Raw genomic sequence first — 21,084 nt, forward strand, 5'->3', positions numbered from 1 at the left:
CCCTTTGCCATGACAATTCATTTTGAAGCAGAAAACTCGAAAAAGCCTTATCATTTGAAACAGGCACAAACTCTCCAAGAGGGACACTGATCCGAGCCAAAGAGGTCAGCAGAGCAACTATTTCACACTGAAGATGCTGAATGTGTGGAACAATGTCCAAGGACACAGTGGAAATTGACAGCATCAGCAATTTTCACAGGAATCCCAACTGCATTTTGGCAAGGAACAAGCAATCGTGAAGGTTTAAAACTATGGAGTTATTGAACTGGGGAATTAATATCATGAATCACAATGGCCTTTTCTGTCATGGATGACTGTTGTATATAAAAGATCACATACATTTCTACTTTAAGGCCAGACCAGAACTGGAACCAGCTACCTGGCCTATACAAATCAGTACCACACTATTAGGTATCCCCTGCTTTTCAAACGTTCACTTTAGGCCAATTTGTTTTTATGAAATGCCTACATTAGTAGTGTTTCTGCCAACCAAAAGCACAGAAAGTGGCGTTGCCAAACACCTTGGCCGGAGTGTTAATAGATGACTCTCTTCCTCTCTCTCCTACACTCCCGTCTCCTGTACCTCACACAACCCCAACATCCAACAACTCAGCCTAACATACCATCATCATCACCATCTCTTAGCCTTCCAGTGTGCTCGCTATCTTCCCGATTCTAGTGAGTAAAACTACACTGTACATACCAGTTAGGCCACTTTTGGAATACTGCATGCAATTCTGGTCTCCTTCCTACTGGAAGGACGTTGTGAAACTTGAAAGGATTCAGACAAGATTTACATGGATGTTGCCAGGGTTGGAGGAGAGGGACTGAATAGACTGGGGCTATTTTCCCTGGAGCATCAAAGACTGAAGGGTGACCTTATAAGACCATAAGACATAGAAGCAGAAGGCCATTCGGCCCATCTAGTCCACTCCGCCCATCTAGTCCACTCCGCCATTCAAACATGGCTGATGGGCATTTCAACTCCACTTACCCGCATTCTCCCCGTAGACAGGTTTATAAAATCATAAGGGGCATGGATAAGATAAATAGACAGTCTTTTCCCTGGGGTAGTGGAGTCCAGAACTAGGGCACATAGGTTTAGGGGGAAAAATATAAAAGGGACTTATGGGGCAACGTTTTCAGGCAGAGGGTGGTGCGTGCACGGAATGAGCTGCCAGAGGAAGTGGTGGAGGCTAGTACAATTGCAACATTTAAAAGTATCTGGATGGGTATATGAATAGGAAGGGTTTGGAGGGATATGAGCCAAGTGCTGGCAAATGGGACTAAATTAGGTTGGGATATCTGGTTGGCATGGAAGAGTTGGACCGAAGGTATGTTTCTGTGCTGTACATCCCTATAATTTCATTATTTCTACTTTATACAGGCTATCATTTATCATATTCCTGTTTTTACCATGTTAATGTTACTTTAGGTTTTATGTTATCTGGTGGGTTATTTTTTGGGTCTGGGAACGCCCAAAAGTTTATTCCATGTAAACTAATGGTAATCGCTTCTTCAATTTACACCATTTTGGCCTATGAAAGGTTTCACAGGAACGCTCTACTTTCGGATAGTGGGGACACCTGTATGTATTATATTCACTTCTCGAACCAGCAATAGACATTAATTGTAATTTCCAAAGCAACCCAACTAACTTCAAAAAATAATCTGCCTTTCTGCAAATAATCTGCAAATAGTAAATTTGCCTTTTTATATTTTGATCCAATATTTCACATTCAATCTTAACGTGCAAATTCACTATAGGATATGGATGTTTCATTCATTTCAGACCTCAGACTTTGCATTAATTATGGTGTTAAAAGAAAAATTGACTCTCTCATATCGTGCTTCCTGGTTTCAAATTTTCTTTCTGAAGCTGGAACCCTTCCCAGTCATTGTTAAAGGATATGGAGACATGGCAGGAAACAGGATGGATATAAGAGAAGTGGCATAATGTGCATCAGAGCACTACAACTGACAGCAGCACACTGATTAGGGCAGGTTCATATTCACAGGATAGCTAGTGTTTTAATTCATTTATCAGACCCAAAGTTTGAGGAGTATTGTCCCTCTTTCTAATGATATAGTGGTGGTGGTCAGTGGACTGCTAACCTAGATGTCTGGGTTAATGCTCAGTGGGTATGGGTTCAAATCCAAAAGGCACGAGGTGGATTATAAATTCAGTCAATAAATTTGGAATGTGGGTGGGGACCATGACAACTATCAGATTGTTATAACATCCCATCTGGGCCACTAATGTCCTTAAGGGAAAGAAGTCTACCATCCGCCTCTGGTCCAGTCTACAGACAACTCTAAACCCACAGTCATGTAATTGACTCTTACCGGACCTCAAGAGCCACGAAAGGGTGGCCAACAACACTGGCATTGCCACATCCCACAGAAGAATAAGAATAGTTGTGGTTTCTCCTTTTCTCACATGAGCCACTTGTACCCATGAGTAAGCCTGTCAGTTAAAGAATTAGGGGTAACAGGAGCTGGATTAAGATGATATAAACATCACAAGTTAATGAGCACAATTTCAATCCAATTCATATTAAGCATGGACCAAAGAACAAAAGTACCCTAATTGCGAATTTAAATTGATTATCTCATTCAATGGGCACAAAGGGGCAATATTAACCAAGCATCACTTCTCTAGGTAACCAGGTGTTGCTCAATGCCAATTACAAAGTGGAAAGAAAGAAGTTTGATTTACGTAGCATCTACCACATCCTCGGGTCATCACAAAGTGCTTTGCAGCCAAGAGAGTATTTCTGAAGTATAGTCACTGTTGTAATGCAAGAATAGTAGCAGCCAATTTGCACACAAGCTCCCATCAATAGAAATGTCCGAATGACCAGTTAATCAGTTATTAGTGATGTTTTTCATGGTGAAATTAAAAAAGTGAAGACAGTACACTAATGACCTAATGGTTTCTAGTATTGTTTACATAAGTGATACCATTTAAAGTGCCTGACCCATTTCTGTAATGTATCTTGCATATTGACACAGAGATCAAGTTTCTCCACCTACATATTCTGCGCCTGTGTACTTCCCTCCACCTCACCAGAACAAAGCAGCAGCGCTCTGAAAGCTTGTGATTTTAAATAAACCTGTTGGACTATAACCTGGTTTTGTGTGACTTCTGACTTTGTTCATCCCAGTCCAACACTGGCACCTCCACATCATGTATACTGTGATAAATGAAATAAAAGAACAGAAGACCAAACACACCATTTTCTAATAAGTTTTGCAGTTGATGTGACAAGTTCATACATACAAAGGTGTTTCCAAATGTAGCATTCATATGAAAAAATAAATTTAAAGCCCATGTACCATTTCATTTGTAAAATTAGAAATTGATTATACAATAATTCTTATCCACAAAAATTGAAGAGTTGAAGTGTACTCAGGACATTTCCAAATAAAATTAATTCTGGTTCAGTAAATTCACATCACTGATGAAATAAAAAACTACAGTACCTTAAACTGGTCAGAGCTGGTAGTTTACAGCCAGTTTCACTTACCAAATACTGAGAGCAAAAACAAAACTGCTGGAAATAAACATCAGGATGTAACTTTGAAGGACCAACCCAATATTTTGAAGCATCCAATACAAGGTCGTGCATCTGAACTTACTCTTTTTCAAAACTGAACTGAAAAGCTTTCTATTTCCAGCATTTTCTGTTTTTATCTCTAATTTACCAGCATTATCAAAATCCCATTCACCGCCTCAGGATCACCAACAAATCTCTTCATCCACAGTTCCCAAATTAAAATGAAACTTCCTTCCCCAAATGGCAAAACTACAAACAGAGTTTATTGCACCAAGTCCACCATTTTCTAGCTGGCAGTTAACTAGTTAAATGTCATTATTTCAGCATTTAAAATATGACAAAATAAAAATGAATATTAGACACATTGGGATAAGAGAGATGAAATGCATAAAAGGTTTACTTTCTTAGCCGAGACAAGTGCTGCATTAAAGAGCGTGTAGCAGGTCAGATACCAAAGATGAATGAGAGGTCTGAATATAACTTTAACCCAAGGATAATCCCACTCTTGACCAAAGTTCAAAACTCCACCTTTGGCAATTTCAAAGGTTTGTTAGGATCCCTTCATGATAGTCCATATGGTCCACAGTAAATCCAAGCAGCAGAAGTGCTTCCAATTGCACTGTCATCATACACACGTGTGTCGCATATGAAAACTAACCACATACTCTGCATTAGTCCTCTGCACTGATATAGCAAATGGCTCAAAAGGGTGAAAGGTGAAAGCCACTAGACGTCGCACTGTGTGGTTAATTGGCCGTCCCAGGAGCCCTGCTTGGATTTTAAACTTCAGCAGACCTGAATCACGAGCATAAAATCTGAAAACAAAAAAAAAAAAAAATTCTTTGTAAACATCAGCAACAGGTTAGCAATACAATGCTCAAAATGTTGCAGTCATGGTTGAGAGTTCAGTTATAAACGGAGCTGGAAGGTAATAAACTTACTGTCCCCCCGGAGGACAGTAAGTTGTAATAAATGATTAATTGTTCCATCCAGCGTTGTACTGTACTATATAGACCAGAAAATTCTAGCTTCTTTTCCTGACCTGTATGGAGTTAGTGATGCTACAGCTGATAAAGATAATGTCTTTTTATTTCTGTGTTCTTTAAAATGGACTGTAATGAAAAGAACCGTTCTGAAAAGCAGAGATTTTCAAGGACAGCTGCATGTTTTGAAAGCAAATAATCTGATACCTATTGTGAACCCTGTTGTGTAACTGTGGGTTCCAGCAACGTGAAATCACACTGGAGCTGAGGGAATGTTCACAAGTGAAGCTGATTGGTATGAATTAGGGGTCAATTGTCAATGACAAAGGTGAGCTCTGTGACACAATGGAGCGCACTTTGGACTGCTAAAGAGTTGTTATTCAAAGATTGCGAGTTCAAGTCCCATCAGAGTCAAGTTTGAGGCCCTCTTGTGGCTCATTGGTAGTGTCTCTACCCCTGGACTGAGAGTCCTGGGTTCAAGTCCCACCTGCCCTAGTGGTGTCTAATAACACAGGTTCGATTCCAGCCTTGGGCGACTGTCTGTGTGGAGTTTGCACATTCTCCCCGTGCCTGTGTGGGCTTCCTCCGGGTGCTCCAGTTTCCTCCCACAGTCCAAAGATGTGCAGGTCAGGTGAACTGGCCATGCTAAATTGCCCACAGTGTTAGGTGCATTAGTCAGAGAGAAATGGGTCTGGGTGGGTTACTCTTTGGAAGGTTGGTGTGGACTTGTTGGGCCGAAGGGCCTGTTTCCACACTGTAAGGAATCTAATCTAATCTAATCTCCGAATAGGTTGATTAGAAAAGTAGGTTAAATTAATAAAGAGAAAACAAAATCGATGACAAAGGTCATCTGCTGCTGACAACTGAGATTGGTTTGTCAGGTACATGAACAGGCTGGACTGTGAATAAGACAGTGAGAAGCTAACCAGACTACAAGAAAAACCAGATCTGCAGCAGCTCTAATCCCTTTTACTTCTCTGCAGTAAGCCACTTTAAGCCTGAGAAAACCATCTTATCTTTCATTCAGCTAATGCTGTATGTTGTGACTTTGAATTTGATAAATCAGATACCTTTGAATGAATCAGACTAATTACCTTTTCAAAAGTAGCGGTGAAATAGTAGAAGAATAATCTAAAAGGGCATGAGAAAAGGATAATTGAATAAAATCAAGTGGTTGACTCATTCAGAGGTAGTACAGACACAATGGGTTGAAATAAACAAACTACCAAATTTTATGAGAACGAATCCATATGTAGAAGCCATACTTCATGTAACTTGCCACAGAATATATGGACTTGAAATAGCTAAAATCGTACCGTGGAAAAAGTGAAAACTGCATTTGCCCACGCAACATCCAACCAGGGAACAGAAATTTAAACAGATGCTCCCCCTAAGCCAACAGCAATGGTTTACATTACCTGATAGGATGATCACCACAAGTCTTGGGCCGTTCCATGACGGAGACCCACTTGTCATCATAGCTAAACAATGAGAGATCAAGGTATGGACTGCTGCTGTAAGACTGTGCACTGATAGGCAACTGCCCAAGGAGTCGCCTCACAGCCTCTGTGTGACCCCCATACTTGGCATTCACGATAGTGTCTTTAAACCTACAAATGAAAGATAGAATTGGAATCAGGTGCCGCAATTTCCAAATCAACTCTAAGAATCTTGTCTCCTCTTTGACACAGGCTATGGACTTACATAATGAGCACGGAGCAAAATTAAGCATATGAACTCTCTAGTGCTGAGAATTTGATGGAAATATGTTTCTATATGTTAAGTCTGATTACTACCACAGAAAAAGCAATCAAAGCAGGACTCAAGCAGCTATATTACTGTAAGGATTAAGGAAGGAGGAAATGAGAATACACAGTACTGCACTGCATCATTGCTGTACCCTTCAAGCACTTGCACAATCATCAAATTGCTTTTATCTACAAAAGATGGTCTTGTGTAGGCAAATATTTCAAATCATACTGTGCAGACAATATCCCATAAATAGCAGATAAATTATGACCAGTTAATATTATCAACAATCCTCCCAGAATGGATGATTAATCTCCAATGTACAAGTCCACACTGCAAATGTCACAAACTTTCAAGCTCAAACTAAAATGCCGTAGAAACTCAGGAGGTCTGACAACATCTGTGGAGACGGAAATAAAGTTAACGTTTCGAGTCCTGTATGACTCCTCAGAAGAAGTTGTCGCTTTCTGAAGTCATATCAGACTCTAAACATTAACCTTTACTTCTTTCTCCACAGGTGCTGCCAGATCAGAGTTTCTCCAGCTCTTTCTGTGCTTGTTTCTTACTTCCAGCATCCGCAGTATTTTTCTTTTATCAGGCATTCACAAATGTGCTATCCTATTATTATATGCACATGCAAGCATACAAAAATCATAGAACTGCTCAATATGGCAACTATCTCAAAGGTTTGTTACCATGACAGTGTCCCATGTCCACAGTGAGTTGCTATTTATACAATGAATGTGTAAAGCCATGAACTATGAAGTAGACTGCAGTGTCACATAAATCTGTCATACATGGAATAAGTGGAGTTAGCTGAAAGACTATCACATTAAATCAAATCGTTTGCTGACTATCAGAAACAATTTCTAATTTAAAAAAAAACGAAATGAGGAAAGATAGATATTGGCCAAGAAACACAGGCCATTTATTTTTGCAGTATAATAACAGATGAATTGTCATCTGATCAAATTTCCAAGAATAGATCCATATAGAGTTGGCAATTATTGTTGAGCTAAGAACGTTTGCCAAGACACCAGCAGTATTTCCTCTTCTTTGGTGTTTTGACACCATCTTAATCAAGAGAGCACATTACCTATCTTCTCCCTACTCTCTGCCTTGCCTGTTAACTGCAGTTCTCCAACAGAGCAGTATCTCACTAACAGATCACACATAATCTTACTACTTCTAACTTGTATGCTTCTACCTAGCGCACTCAATCTCCCAGAAGGAGAAGGAACAGGTCAATCATGTTCTGAAAGATGTCCCCTATGCTGCTGAATACCTCAGTACTGGCTTCATCTATACAGAGGACTGAAACAAACCTTACCCCATTAACATCTAGAACATGTTCAGTTGTACATAGTTAAAAAAAGAATGCCCATTTTCTTTCAGGTGCAACATCAAAACAAAATGATGCTACAAGTAACAAAACCGTAATAGTTTATCAGAGGTATTCTATCACAAATCTCGGAAAGTTTACTTCCTCAACTCAACACTGGTCTCTATCCCACGTTACCTTTCATTTGTTTATCACAGTGAAACTCATTGTAACTAATTTTCTCCTCTTCTACACTGGGACCCTCCAACTAGAGGGCATCAATGTGGGTTTCACTAGTTTCCTCATTTCCACCCCCCCCCCCCCCCCCCCCCCCCCCCCCCCCACCCCCCCCCACCCCCCCCCCCCCCCACCCCCCCCCCCCACAACCTCTCCCTTCCAACCTGGCACCACCCTCATGACCTGTGCTACCTGTCCACCTTCCTTCCCACCTATCCACTCCACCCTCCTCTCCGGCCTATCACCAGTACCCCCACCTCCAGCCACCTATCGCAGCCTCAGCTATCCAGCAGCAGAACATTGCTGCAGTGCAGCACTGTATCAATCGGAACTTTGTGCCGTACATAAATTCACTGTATTGTATTGTGAATTGTGCATGCAAGGTGGTGTCTGCTGGGGAGAATACAAGCGAGGAGAGGTTCCAATAAAGGATACACACCAAAAGCAATAATGGGGTGCTTCTTCCCTTCACAGATCCAGATTGCCCAATGATCTATTTTTTGCATTTTCTGTTTTAACTTCAGATTTCCAGCAATTTCAGGTTATGGAATTCACCTGAGAAACACCAACAGGCAAAAATCAGGGAATTTCTCCAAAGTGAACTCAGAACATGTTGCTGGCAGTTAGCCTTCCTCAGGACAATAAATAGTCAGCAAGTGAATTATAAAAACCAGTCATCAACAGGCTGACTCACCTTCGCTGAATCTGTCTGGCAAAGTTATTGCTGGATGCTGAGCAGGGAAACTGCACGGCCTCACTGTGCAGTGTGGCGTTCCGATAGAGATCGCAAAAATTTTCAAATAGTTGTAAAAGCTCATCACAAGTGTTCTCAAAAACAGCCAGAACCCGCGTGGTCACCATATTGTATACGACAAAGAATGACGGCTGTGGGGAACAGGACAAAGAGGAAAAGTTAATGTGAGGTCAGCCAGGTACAAATCAATGATCATTTGCAGATCGTCAATTATTAATGCTGGAGTTGGTCTGGAGGAAACTGTCACAGCTGGTGGTGTGCAAAATCTGCTCCAAGAATGAAAACAGACCAGGAGCACTTGCTCTGAAACACCGACTCTGAAACATTGTCAGGTACAGTCAGGTGGAGGAAGAGGGAAGGTAGAGTTGTTGTAGTCTTATCAGACTTTAAGGCTCCTCTCTCACTGAGAGACAACTGATGGTGGTGTAACAGGAAACACCGCACCTCAGGTGACGGGAAGAGGTTGAGAAGGACGGTCCTTTGGAGGCTCAGAGTGGAGCAGGATGGTTGTTGGATTGGGGACCGGTGTGGGCAGTCAGCAGCTTGCTAGCCCAGGCAGACAGTATATGGAAGCCCCTAGCGTTAACCTACTGCAAAGTAAAGTGTCTCTGTAATCGGTTTATCTGCCTATAATGTTTAACCTTTTAACGTTATTGCTTATTTTCTGACTATACTATGAATCACTGTAAGATAATATAACTTTTAAAAACATTATTATTGTGTATTTGAGATTTATACCGAGGTACTTTGTATCTAAGATGGTGCTGTGAGGGGCGACATTATAATCTTTTCGCTATTTCTGTACTTGAGTACACATGACAATAAACCAAATTCTTCTTCTTCATCAAGGTAACCTCAGCCAGTGCTGAAATTGAACCCATACTGCTGGCGTCACTCTGCGTCGCAAACCAACCAACTGGGATGTAGGTGTGGAAGCAATTCAGTCCACCACAAGCAACCATTTCAATGTGTTGCTTTTAAAATGCAACAATTTCTCCCACTGCAAGCCAGCTTTTATTTCCCTCTTCCAGGATTTCACACCAGCAAAAACCTAGAAAGTGTTCACAGGTGAGCAACAACTTGAGTTTGTATTGTGCATCGTTTAGTGATCAGCACATTCCAAAGAAACAAAGTAGGGATCAGGACTAGGCCATTTAGCCTCTAGCTCACTTTGAGATTCAATAAGACCATGGCAACTGTGATTATAACCTCAACTCCACATTTCTGGCAATCCCCAATAACCATGTCTCCTTTATTAGTCAAGGATCACTCTATGCTGTTTGTTCTCTGGAAAGGAGTTCAAACAATATTCAGAGAGAAATGAATCCTCATCTCCATCTCTAATGAGAAACCCATTATTTTTAAATTACATCCCATTTCTAGTCTCTCTCAAAAGAGGAAACATTCTTCCTTTAACTACCCTGTTCAGTAGGATTTCAATAAAATTACCTTTTTTTTAAGCACCAATGGATACTGACCCAACCTGTCCAAGGTGATACACAAATGAGTGTTGGGGATAGGAGGAAAGTAGAGATGGCATGAAGAAGTGAAAAGTTTACATGCAGAGCTACCAGTCGGTTTTGAGAAGATTTATGATGGCAGAAAGCAGGACGGAGCGATAAAGAATCTTAGGAAGGGCCAATGTAATTGAAACTGCAAACATCAATAGTTAAGTGATATTGGATATGAATAGAAAGCCAGAATCAGAGGAAAAGTCTATATGGGGAGGGTTTTAGGATTCTAGGAGCTTGAGGAGAAAAGCAAGGATTTTAAGATAACTACTGGGGGAAAAGGTATTAAAACAAATTAAAACTAACGTAAGAACAGACACTACTGTTATGTTTAGATAGATCTCATGCTTATTACTACAGCCTGTGCTGATGGTATTGAAACAGCAGAATCTTTAAGAGTCAAAGACATATACAAGGGTTTCAAGAGGGGGGAACAGACAAGCAATGTATGGAAACAGAAGTGAACAAACCTGCTGGAGGGCAAGCGTGAGGTTAAATGTTTACCTCAGAATTCAACACTAAATTAAGACTACCAAATCTGGATGGTAACACAGCGTAAACCTGACCCAATCAGATAATCAATCATTCACTAAGGCTCCTTCTACATCAACTTCCAAACTTAACTACTACCAAACTAGAAAGACATGAAAACAACAACACCTGCAATGGCCCCTCCAAACCATATGCCATATTTTCTTGGAAATATATTGCCATTCCTTCACTGCTGCCGTGTCAAAATCCTGTAACTCCCTCCAGAATGACATTGTGGGTTTACCTACAGCAAATGGATTGCAGCAGCTCACCGCCACCATCTCAAGGGTAAGTAGGGATGAGTGGTAAACACTGGCTTAGTCAATTATGCCCACATCCAATAACTGAATTATAAAAAGATCTAAACTCACACTTCAGCCATAGGAGCCCAAGTGATTTTACATGTTTTGTAGCTGTTTCACAGAAAGTGCACAGCAAAATAAAGCCAATTATTGCCCAAAGCTAATTTCACTTAAGAAGGTAGTGATGGTCCAACGCCTTGAACTGCTGCATTCTCTGTGAAAGGCATCCACTCTATTGTTAGGGAGAAAGTTCTAGGACAAATGACCCAGTGACACTAAAGGAACAGTGATGTAGTCATGCTTGGTCATGGAACTTGCAAGGGGCAGGATTCACATACATCTACTGTACTTATTCTTCAAGGTGTAGAGGTCAGGAAAGTGCTGTCATGGTTTTGCCGAGTTACAGCAGTGTATCTCATTGTTGATTGTGCCAAAATTTACTGCCCATGTGAAGCTGGTGGAGAGTTGCTTTCTTGAACCATGAAGTCAACTTGTTCTCGGAACCCCCACAATCCAGCTAAGAAAGTGCCTTCCAGGATTTTGACCCAGCAACATTAAAGAAACAGTGAGAAATTGCCAAGTCAGACTGTTGAGTTGAACTTGTAGGTGATGATGTTCCAACGTATCAGCCACCCTTGTCCTTCCAGATATCAGTGGTTTCAGGATTTGTTTAAGCAGCCTTGGTGAATTGCTGCAGTGCATTTTGTCAATTGATCACACTGCTGCTACTGTGCTTTGGTGGTAGTGGGAGTAAATATTTGTGGACATAGTGCCAATTAAACAGCTGTTTTATCCTGGATGGTGTCAAGCTTGAGTGGTATTGAAGCTTATCCAGATAATGGGGAGCATTCTATCAGACCCCTGACTTATGCTTTGTAAATGGAGGACAGTCTTTAGGGTGTCAGGAGATGAGTTATTTTCTGCAGTATTCCTAGCTCTGACCTATTCCTGTAGCCACAGTATTTATATGGCTAGTGCAGTTCAGTTTCTAGTTAATGGTAACCTCCAGATATTAATAGTTGGCATTCAGTGACAGTAATAACATTGAACGTCATGGTGATAGTTGGATTCTCTCTAGTTGGAGATTGTAATTGCCTGGTACTTGTGTGGCATGAATCTTACTTCTCACTTGTCATTCCAAACCTGGATATTGTCCAGGTCCTGTTGCACTTGGACATGGACTGCTTCAGTATCTAAGGAGAAGTGAATGATGCTGAAATATCTCCACTTCTGACCTAATGATGAAGTGAACATCATTGATGAAGCAACTCACAAGTCATAAGGATGTACAGCTCAGAGACAGACCCTTTGATCCAACTTGTCAATGCCTATCAGGTATCCCAACCCAATCTAGTCTCACCTGCCAGCACCCAGCCCACATGCTTTCAAACCCTTCCGGTTCATATACCCATCCAGATGCCTTTTAAATGTTGCAATCCCATTAGCCTCTACCACTTCCTCTGACCTATTCTTGTCGCCACAGTATTTATATGGCTGATGCAGTTCAGTTTCTAGATAACGGTAAACTCCAGATATTAATATTTGGCATTCAGTAACAGTAATAGCATTGAATGTCATGGTGATAGTTGAATTCTCTCTAGTTGGAGACTGTAACTGCCTTGTACTGCCATACACGTACCACCCTCTGCATGAAAAAGCTGCCCCTTAGGTCTCTTTTATATCTTTCCCCTCTCACCCTAAACCTATGCCCTCTAATTCTGGAGTTAGGCCTAGGACACGATCCTAAGAAACACCCGCAGATTCTTGGGAATTCAGATGGCTGACCTTCAAGAACTACAGCCAGCTTCCTTTGTGCTAAGTACAGAAACGTAGAAAATAGCAGCAACATTAGGTCATTCAGCCCATCATGCCTGTTTTATCATTCAAAATGATTATGGCTAATCTTCTATCACAACACCATTCTCCCACTCTCCCCATAACCTCTACACATTTTTACGTGTTTGAAAATCTTTTTGTTTTAAATATACTCAATTTCACCTCCACAGCCTTCCACAGGGTAGAGAATTCCACTGATTCACCACCCTCGAAGTGAAGAAACTTATCTCACAGAAAAGCACACAATGTTCCTGATGCAGTGTCACCAAAGTCCCATACAGCTGCAGTAAAACTTCCTTGCACCTATACTCAAACCCTCTTGTAAAGAATGCTATTATTTGCTTTCCTATTTGCTGCATCTGCATGCCTGCTTTCAATGACTGATGTACAAGGTCTGTAACTCAGTTCTTTTTGTACATCAGCCATCCCCAATCTCTTACCACTTAAAGAATACACTGGCATTTTATTTTTCATACAGTGTACAACTTCACATGCACATTATATTGCACATGCCATATATCTGTTCATTCATTCAACTTGGCTAAATTACCCCAAAGACTCTTCATTTCATCCTCTCCGCCCCCTAGTTTTGTGTCATCAAATCAGACATATTGCTTCATTCAGATTGTTGATACATATTATGAATAGCACACATCATTACAGTACCCCACTAGTCACTGCCTTCCTCTCCAAAAACAACCCATTTATTCCGACTCAGAATCTTTGTCAGCTAACCAATTCTCAATCCATCCAAGTATGTTATCAGCAAGTCCATATGCTTTGATTTTGCACAATAATCTATTATGTTGGACTTTTTTAAAAGGCTCTCTGGAAGTCCAAATACATCATGTCCATTAGCTTCCCCTCATCTATTCTACCAGTACATACTCCAGTAGCTTTATCCATATCCTTTGCAGTATCCAGTGCCTTCAGCCATTTCTTAATATCACATGGGGTGAAATGGATTAGCTGAAGACTGACACTCGTGATGCTGGAACCACACATGCAGGCCAAAATGATCATCCAAAAAGCATTTCCGGTTGAGGTTTGTTGCAAGTGCTTTTGCTTCATCTTTGCACTGATATGCGGAGTTCTTCCATCGTGGAAGATGGGGATATTTGTGAAGCATCCTCCTGTAGTGAGTTGTTCACGACTGGATGTGGGAGGGCTGCAGAATTTACATATGATCTTTTGGCACTGGAGTTGCTTAACTCTGTCTATCATTTGTTGCTTATCCTGTTTGTCACACAAGTAGTCCCATTCTGTGACGTTACCTGGAGGTCACCTCATTATTAGGTAAGCCTAGCACTGCCCTTAGCACCTTAGAAGGTCTTCTGACGAAGGCCTTTGGCCTGAAACGTTAATTTTCCTGCTCCTCAGATGCTGCCTGACCTGCTGCGCTTTTCCAACACCACTCTAATCTTGACTCTAATCTCCAGCATCTGCAGTACCCACTTTTGCACTGCTCCTAGCAAGCCCACCTGCACTCATCACTGAACTTGGGTTGACCTCTTGGCTTGACAGTGATGGTAGGATGGGAGATAATGTTGGACCAGGAAGTTGTAGATAGTGCTCGAGCACTATCTGTTGCTGCCCGCTGGCCAAAGCACCTCACAGATACCCACTCAAGTTGATGGAACTTTTAGAATTCTTTCTCATTAAGCATGGTAAGATTACCACACAACACAATGGACAGTACCTTCAACGTGAAGATGGAACTTAACAGGTCAAACCTACTGTTACTGTCATGAAAAATTCAGCCACGGGAGGCAGTTAGATGAAGGTGAGGTTAAGTATTTGTGGCGCCCTCATCATTTGCTGCAGACCCTGTTTAGCAGCTATGTCCTTTAGGACTTAACCAGCTTGATCAAGCTGGTGCTACTGAGCCATTGTCCTCTATCCAAAGTACAATCTGCAAAGTAGCTACTCTCAGTACTTCCTCCAAGTGTTGTTCAACATGGAGATGTACTAATTCATCAGCTGGGGTTATATGGTATAAATCAGCAGGTGCCCTTGCCCATGTTTGGCCTAATGTCATGAGCCTTCATGGGGCTTGGAGTCAATGGCCCTCCTGATTGTATATCACTGTGCTACCATCTTCTGCCTGGGGGACATGGGTAGTCAGTAGTGGTGCTTCCAAATCTTCAAAATGGACACTGAAGTCTCCCACAGGGACAGGTTGGAGTTCTGAATTACTAGCCCAGTGACACTGATAAAGAAAGATCAAGAAAATATCAGGGGTGATTTAGATTTCTTTCTCCCCCAAGCTCTTTACCAGGAGCACTACTTCAGCTGGGCGACTGTTTAAATGACCTCTGAAGTCTTGCCCACGTGTCCATTTTCAAAAGGAGACTCAACAGTAAATTTTGGCAGGCTTTTCAATTGCAAGTGACCTCACGTCCAAGGGCAATCTGATCCTTACACAGATGTACATTGTAGCAGAAGGCATGAAATTAGGAAAAGGTAACACTTTACAGGCTGAACTCAAACCTTACACTAAATTTCGAACAATCTCTTACATTTTCCCAGCGTGGAACACTTTCAGTAAACTTGGAGCAGGTTGGAGAACGGAAAGAGGCTGACAGAAACCTGAAGACATGATCAAGAATAAACAATTTTAATCTCTGAGGCAGGAGGCTAATTATCCACAACACGCTGCAGCATCAACGGTTCTACAGGATTCTGGTAATGCGCCTCAAAAGTTGAAACAAAACACCTCTGAATCCTTCCTATCAGGTTTAGTAATACACCGATTAATATTTGAACAATATTACTCCAAAACAACTTCTCTTTGCAGAAATCACCTCCCTTCCTACAGTCAGTGAAATCAGGGTTGGACTCCAGTTTTTCTGAAGATATACATAATAAAACTTGCCTACATATTTTAGGCTTTCCTGTAATAGACAAACAAAAAGGGATGAATCATTATTATGCTTTCCTCACCCGGCATCACAACCAACACCTGTGTAGCACCAGTTTGTATCATTCCACCACCATTAACCTCACCATACTGAAGCACTTAAAGCCTGTAACCCATTCACCAGTGGTCTGTACCTGAGAGGGGTCAGTGACCCGCAGGGTCACCACATCCTCGCTCGTGTATTTGATCAGGAGGTGGTTCTCATCCAGAAGCTGCATCTTCCACATGCGTAGTTGCTGCAACTGGTCGAAATACTGAAAGAAACGTCGCTTAGCAGCAGCGCCCCCATCACTCTCTGCCCTTTGCCACAGGTATACCAGCAGCCGATGCTTTAAAGAGTTCAGCGTTTTTTCCTTAAAGGGGCGCGATGGGGCATTTTGCGCATCACCCTGCACTTCAGGATACACAGCTGAAACAGTGAGGAGGTCATCTTCATAACAGAAGCGTCCAATGGTTCGAACATCAATGAAAGTTCCTTCTGGGGTAACTTGGAACACATGAATGGTCTGATGTTGCACAGAGAGAATAGCCAAGATATTCTTATACAAGTAAAGCCCTTGGTTGTGTGAGAGAATGACCTTGTCGCACTTAAAGGTCCTTGTGTCACAAAGACTCCCTGTGTGCAGGTCAATGATGTGCAGAGAGTAATCTTCCAACGGAGACCGAGGGTTTGGTGTGACAGACTCGTTGTTTCGGTAAACATCAAAGAAGAGAGGATGAGGCTCCTCAGGGAGGTAAGCAGCAGAGCCAACAATGACATACCGGCAATCATCAGTAAACAAGCTGCACTCACGATTCAGGTGCTCCCCATTCGACGCTACACTAGTGACATGCAGCAGGACAAAGAAACGCTCAAACAGTTTGCCGCGGATGTTGATGGACTGCAAGTCATTAGCACCATTCAGCATGATCTCCCCATTGTAGCCCTGAAGGAGGTCCTCAGCTGCCTGACAGCCCTGGTACTCATAGATCTCCAACGAGGTCTGGTCCAGGGAAAACGCAATGAAATAGCGGCCATCAGGAGAGAACTTGCGCAGGAAACACGGTGGCTTTTCTACGTTAACAACAGTGAAGTTGGGAAACACATTCTGATGCAGGCAACGCACCATGTACCAGTGAGCTCCAGACCTGCCTGAATAGATTCTCCGGCGCTCCAGACGGTAAACAACATTCTGGTTCTCGATGTGACGAGGTTTGATGGTAGGTTCATCATCATCCATTCTCAGCCATCACCACATGTTGTAAAACAAAGAACTGCGAATGCTGGAAATCTGAAACAAAAACAGAAATTGCTGGAGAAACTCAGCAAGTCTGGCAGCATCTGTAGAAAGAAACAAAATTAATATTTTGAGTCCAGTGACCCTTCTTCAGAACCACAAGTTGTCTCTGCACCAGCACACAAAATATTGAAAAGCAGAATTAGTACTCAGAATATCAAGAAAAAGAAATATAAATAAGCAGGATTCTCTCTGAATTATTGTCAGTTACTTATCCAATGAGTACTTGTCCACGTTTTGCTTGATTCATTAGAGAGGGCACAGAAATAATATTGTTCCAGGGATGAGGCTCTGCAGTTATAAGGATAGATTACAGGAGCCAGGCTGTTCCCTATTAGAGATAGTTGAGGGGAGATTTGTTTGAGATGTTTAAAAACATGAGGGATCTAGACAGGTAGACAGTAAGGACTGCAGATGCTGGAAGCCAGAGTTAATAGACGTGAAGCTGGAAAAGCAAAGCAAGTCAGTCAACATCCAAGGAGCAGGAAAGTCATTGTTTGGGGACTGGGATCTAGACAGAACAGCTGATAAGAAACTGACCCCATATCCAAAAAGATCAAGAACCAGAGAACACCGATTTGAAGTGATTGGCGAAAGAACCAAAGATACATTTTTTTTAGCCAGTGAGTGATTCAGATCTGGACTGCACAGCCTAAGAATTGGTGGGAACAGATACAAGAATGAATTTTAAAAGGATATTAAATAATTATTTGTTAAAAAAATGCAAGACTACAGGGAAAAAAGAAGTGGGACTAACTGAAATGTTCTTGGAGAGAGAATATGAACAGAATGGCCTCCTTTGGACTGCAACCATTTTGAGGATCCAGCGTTTAATAAATTGCTATGTGTGCAGGTATGGACATTTTGCACTTTTCCCAGTTGAAATTTAAAAAACAAAAAGACCAATACAAATGATGTCCTCCTTAACATGGACTCATTCCACATTTTGAACAGTGTAATACATGAGTATAGGAGGTACAGTCCAACACTAGTGGTGGCATCAAGTTAAAATATCCTTTGAAACAACCTAGTCCTTCTACTCCATTGTGTTGCTGTTGTCTTACATCCCTCATATTGTCAATTTTCCCAGTCATTACTTTGAATCACTTCCTATCAATACAACCAATGGCCTTGAATCTGACTAGAATAAGTGGCCCACCTTTTTCTTCAAACAACACCCTTCCTATTGTATCAAGAAGTAGACTCTCAGGAAACAGACGATTAACTAAGAATATTACAGTAGATGCATCTCCCACACTAAACAAATTTAAGGGAGTTTTGCCAAGTCAACACTATATTAGCTATCTTTATTTGTAATAATCTCCATGAACGAAGTCCAACTACCCCAGCTGAACAATCTCAGCCTATGTGTGATTACCTGATTTGAAACTTGGATTTGCTTTTCGTAGATTTTCTTCTATTCTTTTCCTTTTTCCCACACCTCAAAGCATTGAATTTAACTCTGCGCTAGAGATGCTACAACTCACTCTATTTGGCAGAAAAGTCAAATAGAAGCTTATCCAAAGATTGCAAAAGTCAGCATGTGAATGGCCTTTTGGGTAGATTCACAACCAGTTCTGTTGATGCGAGTGTATGAGAGAAAAAGGTGCACCAAATTCACGGACCTGTCCAGCCAAGTAGTCACTGGGTTTCTATCTAGAATAGAGACCTGTACAGCACAGATACATCAGTGGTTCGTATATGGAATGAACTTCCTGAGGAAGTGATGGATGTAGGTACAATTGCAACATTTAAAAGACATTTGGATAAATATATGAATAGGAAAGATAAGGAAGGATATGGGCCAGGACAAAGCAGATCAGACAAGTTTAGTTTGGAATTGTGTTCCACGTGGACGTGATTAGACTAAAAGGTCTGTGTCCATGCTGTATGACTCAATGATGCCAAATTAAACTAATCCCTTCTGCCTGGCCTTGCTCCATCTCCCGCCATTCCTTACATATTCATGTGCTTATCTAAAACTCCCCTTCTGTATCTGCCTGTACCAATCTAGGGCAGGTGAAAGAGAGAACATACATATTGTTGAAAGGACCCATTCAGATGCGTTCTGACACATCACTTGGCAAGAAGAGACTTGAACCTGGACCTCCTGACCCAGAGGGAGGGACATTACCAGTGCATCAGCTCTTCTTTTTATCCCCCACAAATGAGCAGCAAATCTTCAATTGTAACACTTGGACCATTCAGAAGTGGTCAGATACAAGTAGGTTTTTGGCTGCCAAACCAGTGAGGCAAGGATTAATAAAGGGCGGATAAACATTAACTGTCTTACACGGAAAGTGAACAGCCACCATAACAATCAACGAATGCTCACACATGGCCAGCTCCACTCCTCCAATGGGGGCCTCCCAACACGGGGGGGCCCAGGCTGGTGGATCCCACAGCCGAATGTCTGCCGTCAGGGCATTCTCCTCACTCCCGCACACACTCTCTCACTCACCTCATCCACACGGTGCAAGGCCCGGGCCTGCTCCGACAACACCGCGGCAGCCCCCGCGGAGAGAGTCATCCAGCGCCGGGCGGCCTATCCCACAATGCACCGTGTTCTCACCCTCCCAGGCCCGGACACTTTCACCCTGCAGCTTCCCCCCTCTGCCTTTAGAGGGAGCGCCAGCCCCTCTCTCCACTTTGCTGTTGACAGGCTGCTGGACTCCTCCCAACACCCATAATTTAGGATCCAGAATAAATCAATGCATCTTATTTTTAACCTTTACCCCACTTTTCTCCTTTCCTCACTCGAAACACTGGGGTATACGATATTATACTTTGCTAGTAGCTACAGTGCGTCATTGGCGATGTCAAATGATGGCAGATCACATACAACTGGGACCTAAACCAGCTGGTGGCCGCCATGCTGTGGTACCGGCTGGTCACTTTGGTCCCTCCTCCTGGCTTTGTCGCTGACATCCAGAGAACATTGGTCGACTTCTTCTGGGACAAAAAGATGCACTGGATCACTGCGCAGGTCCTGAGTCTCCCTATTGAGGAGGGCGGTCAGTCGCTGGTGTGCGTCCGCACCCAGGTCGCAACGTTCCGCCTTCAGACCTTGCGGCGATACCTTTACGTCGAGCCTCCTCCTAGGTGGTGCGCCCTGGCGACGTATTTTTTCCGCCATGTGCGTAACCTCAACTAAGACACGCAGCTCCTGTTCGTCGACCGTGACGGTTTGGAGGTCACCCTCAGGTCTTTTACCAGGACCTGATCACTGTTTGGAACATGGTCGAATCGCGTCGCGCCTACCCTCTGGCTGGAGTAGCGGCTGTCGTCAGGGAGCCATTGCTCAGGAATCCGCACCTCCGTACTCGCGGGTTCGAGTGGCTGTCGGAGGGGAGGGCCGTGGCGGCGAGGGCGATCAGGGTCAGGGACGTGCTGGGTGCCGGGGGCCTGGGCTGGACGCTGCCGCAGGACATAGCGAGCAGGGCAGCGGTAGACGTCCGGTACGTGGCCACCGTCTTCCGACGCCTCAAAACGGCGGTGCTCGGACCCGATGTAGTGCACCAGTTGGAGGATGCTCAGGTGTGCGGTGGGATCCCGTCCGCGCTCACCCCAGCCTGGTCGAAATTTCACATTGGCCCCAAGGTCCCGTACTTCCTGCGGGAGCCTGTGCCCCACAACCTGAGCCGCCTCCAGAATTTTAATTTTGTCTCATTCAAGATGTGAAAAGAAGGGCCCTGTATAGACTGCTGCTGCACACCGTCCACCTCTTCTCCCTGATTCTCCGTCCGGACACGCCTTGGCGTGCCCATTTGCCACCGGGCGGTGGGGATCCCCAGTGAAGGGCTCTCTACGCGGGAGTCCTCCCCCTTTCTCTCGGGGATCTGGGGTGGAGGGTGCTGCACGCAGCAGTCCCCTGCAACCGCAGGTTGCGGTGGTTCACGGACTCCCAGCCCAACTGCTTGTTCTGTGGCGCTGTGGAGTCCGTGGACCATGTATATGTTGGGTGTGGGCGTTTGCACTCCCTTTTTGATTTTCTTAAAAACCTCCTCCTCTGCTTTTGGTTGCACTTCAGTCCCACGCTCACTGATCTTCGGGCACCCGGTACGGAGGAGGGAGGGCAGGTCCGAAGACCTCCTCGTGGGTCT

At 43.1% G+C, this 21,084-nt stretch overlaps 1 protein-coding gene across 3 annotated transcripts; it reads right to left on the bottom strand.

The window, feature by feature from the left end:
* Positions 1-3,239: 3,239 nt before the first annotated feature.
* Positions 3,240-19,531, bottom strand: det1 (DET1 partner of COP1 E3 ubiquitin ligase). 3 transcript variants are annotated; one of them, XM_072565147.1, is made up of 5 exons: positions 19,443-19,531; positions 15,839-16,975; positions 8,545-8,735; positions 5,962-6,153; positions 3,240-4,375 (listed from the first exon to the last, which is right to left on the bottom strand). In XM_072565147.1, the coding sequence occupies exons 2-5, from the start codon at positions 16,922-16,924 to the stop codon at positions 4,186-4,188; spliced, it is 1,659 nt and encodes a 552-aa protein (XP_072421248.1). In that variant the 5' UTR covers positions 16,925-16,975; positions 19,443-19,531; the 3' UTR covers positions 3,240-4,185. The 3 variants fall into 3 exon arrangements, with proteins under 3 accessions (XP_072421248.1, XP_072421246.1, XP_072421247.1); XM_072565145.1 differs by having other exon boundaries at positions 15,839-17,025; positions 19,443-19,527; XM_072565146.1 differs by lacking the exon at positions 19,443-19,531 and adding an exon at positions 19,317-19,417 and having other exon boundaries at positions 15,839-17,025.
* Between the last annotated feature and the right edge of the window lie 1,553 nt (positions 19,532-21,084).

The sequence above is a fragment of the Chiloscyllium punctatum genome, chromosome 48, assembly GCF_047496795.1.
Source record: "Chiloscyllium punctatum isolate Juve2018m chromosome 48, sChiPun1.3, whole genome shotgun sequence".
NCBI lineage: Eukaryota > Metazoa > Chordata > Chondrichthyes > Orectolobiformes > Hemiscylliidae > Chiloscyllium > Chiloscyllium punctatum.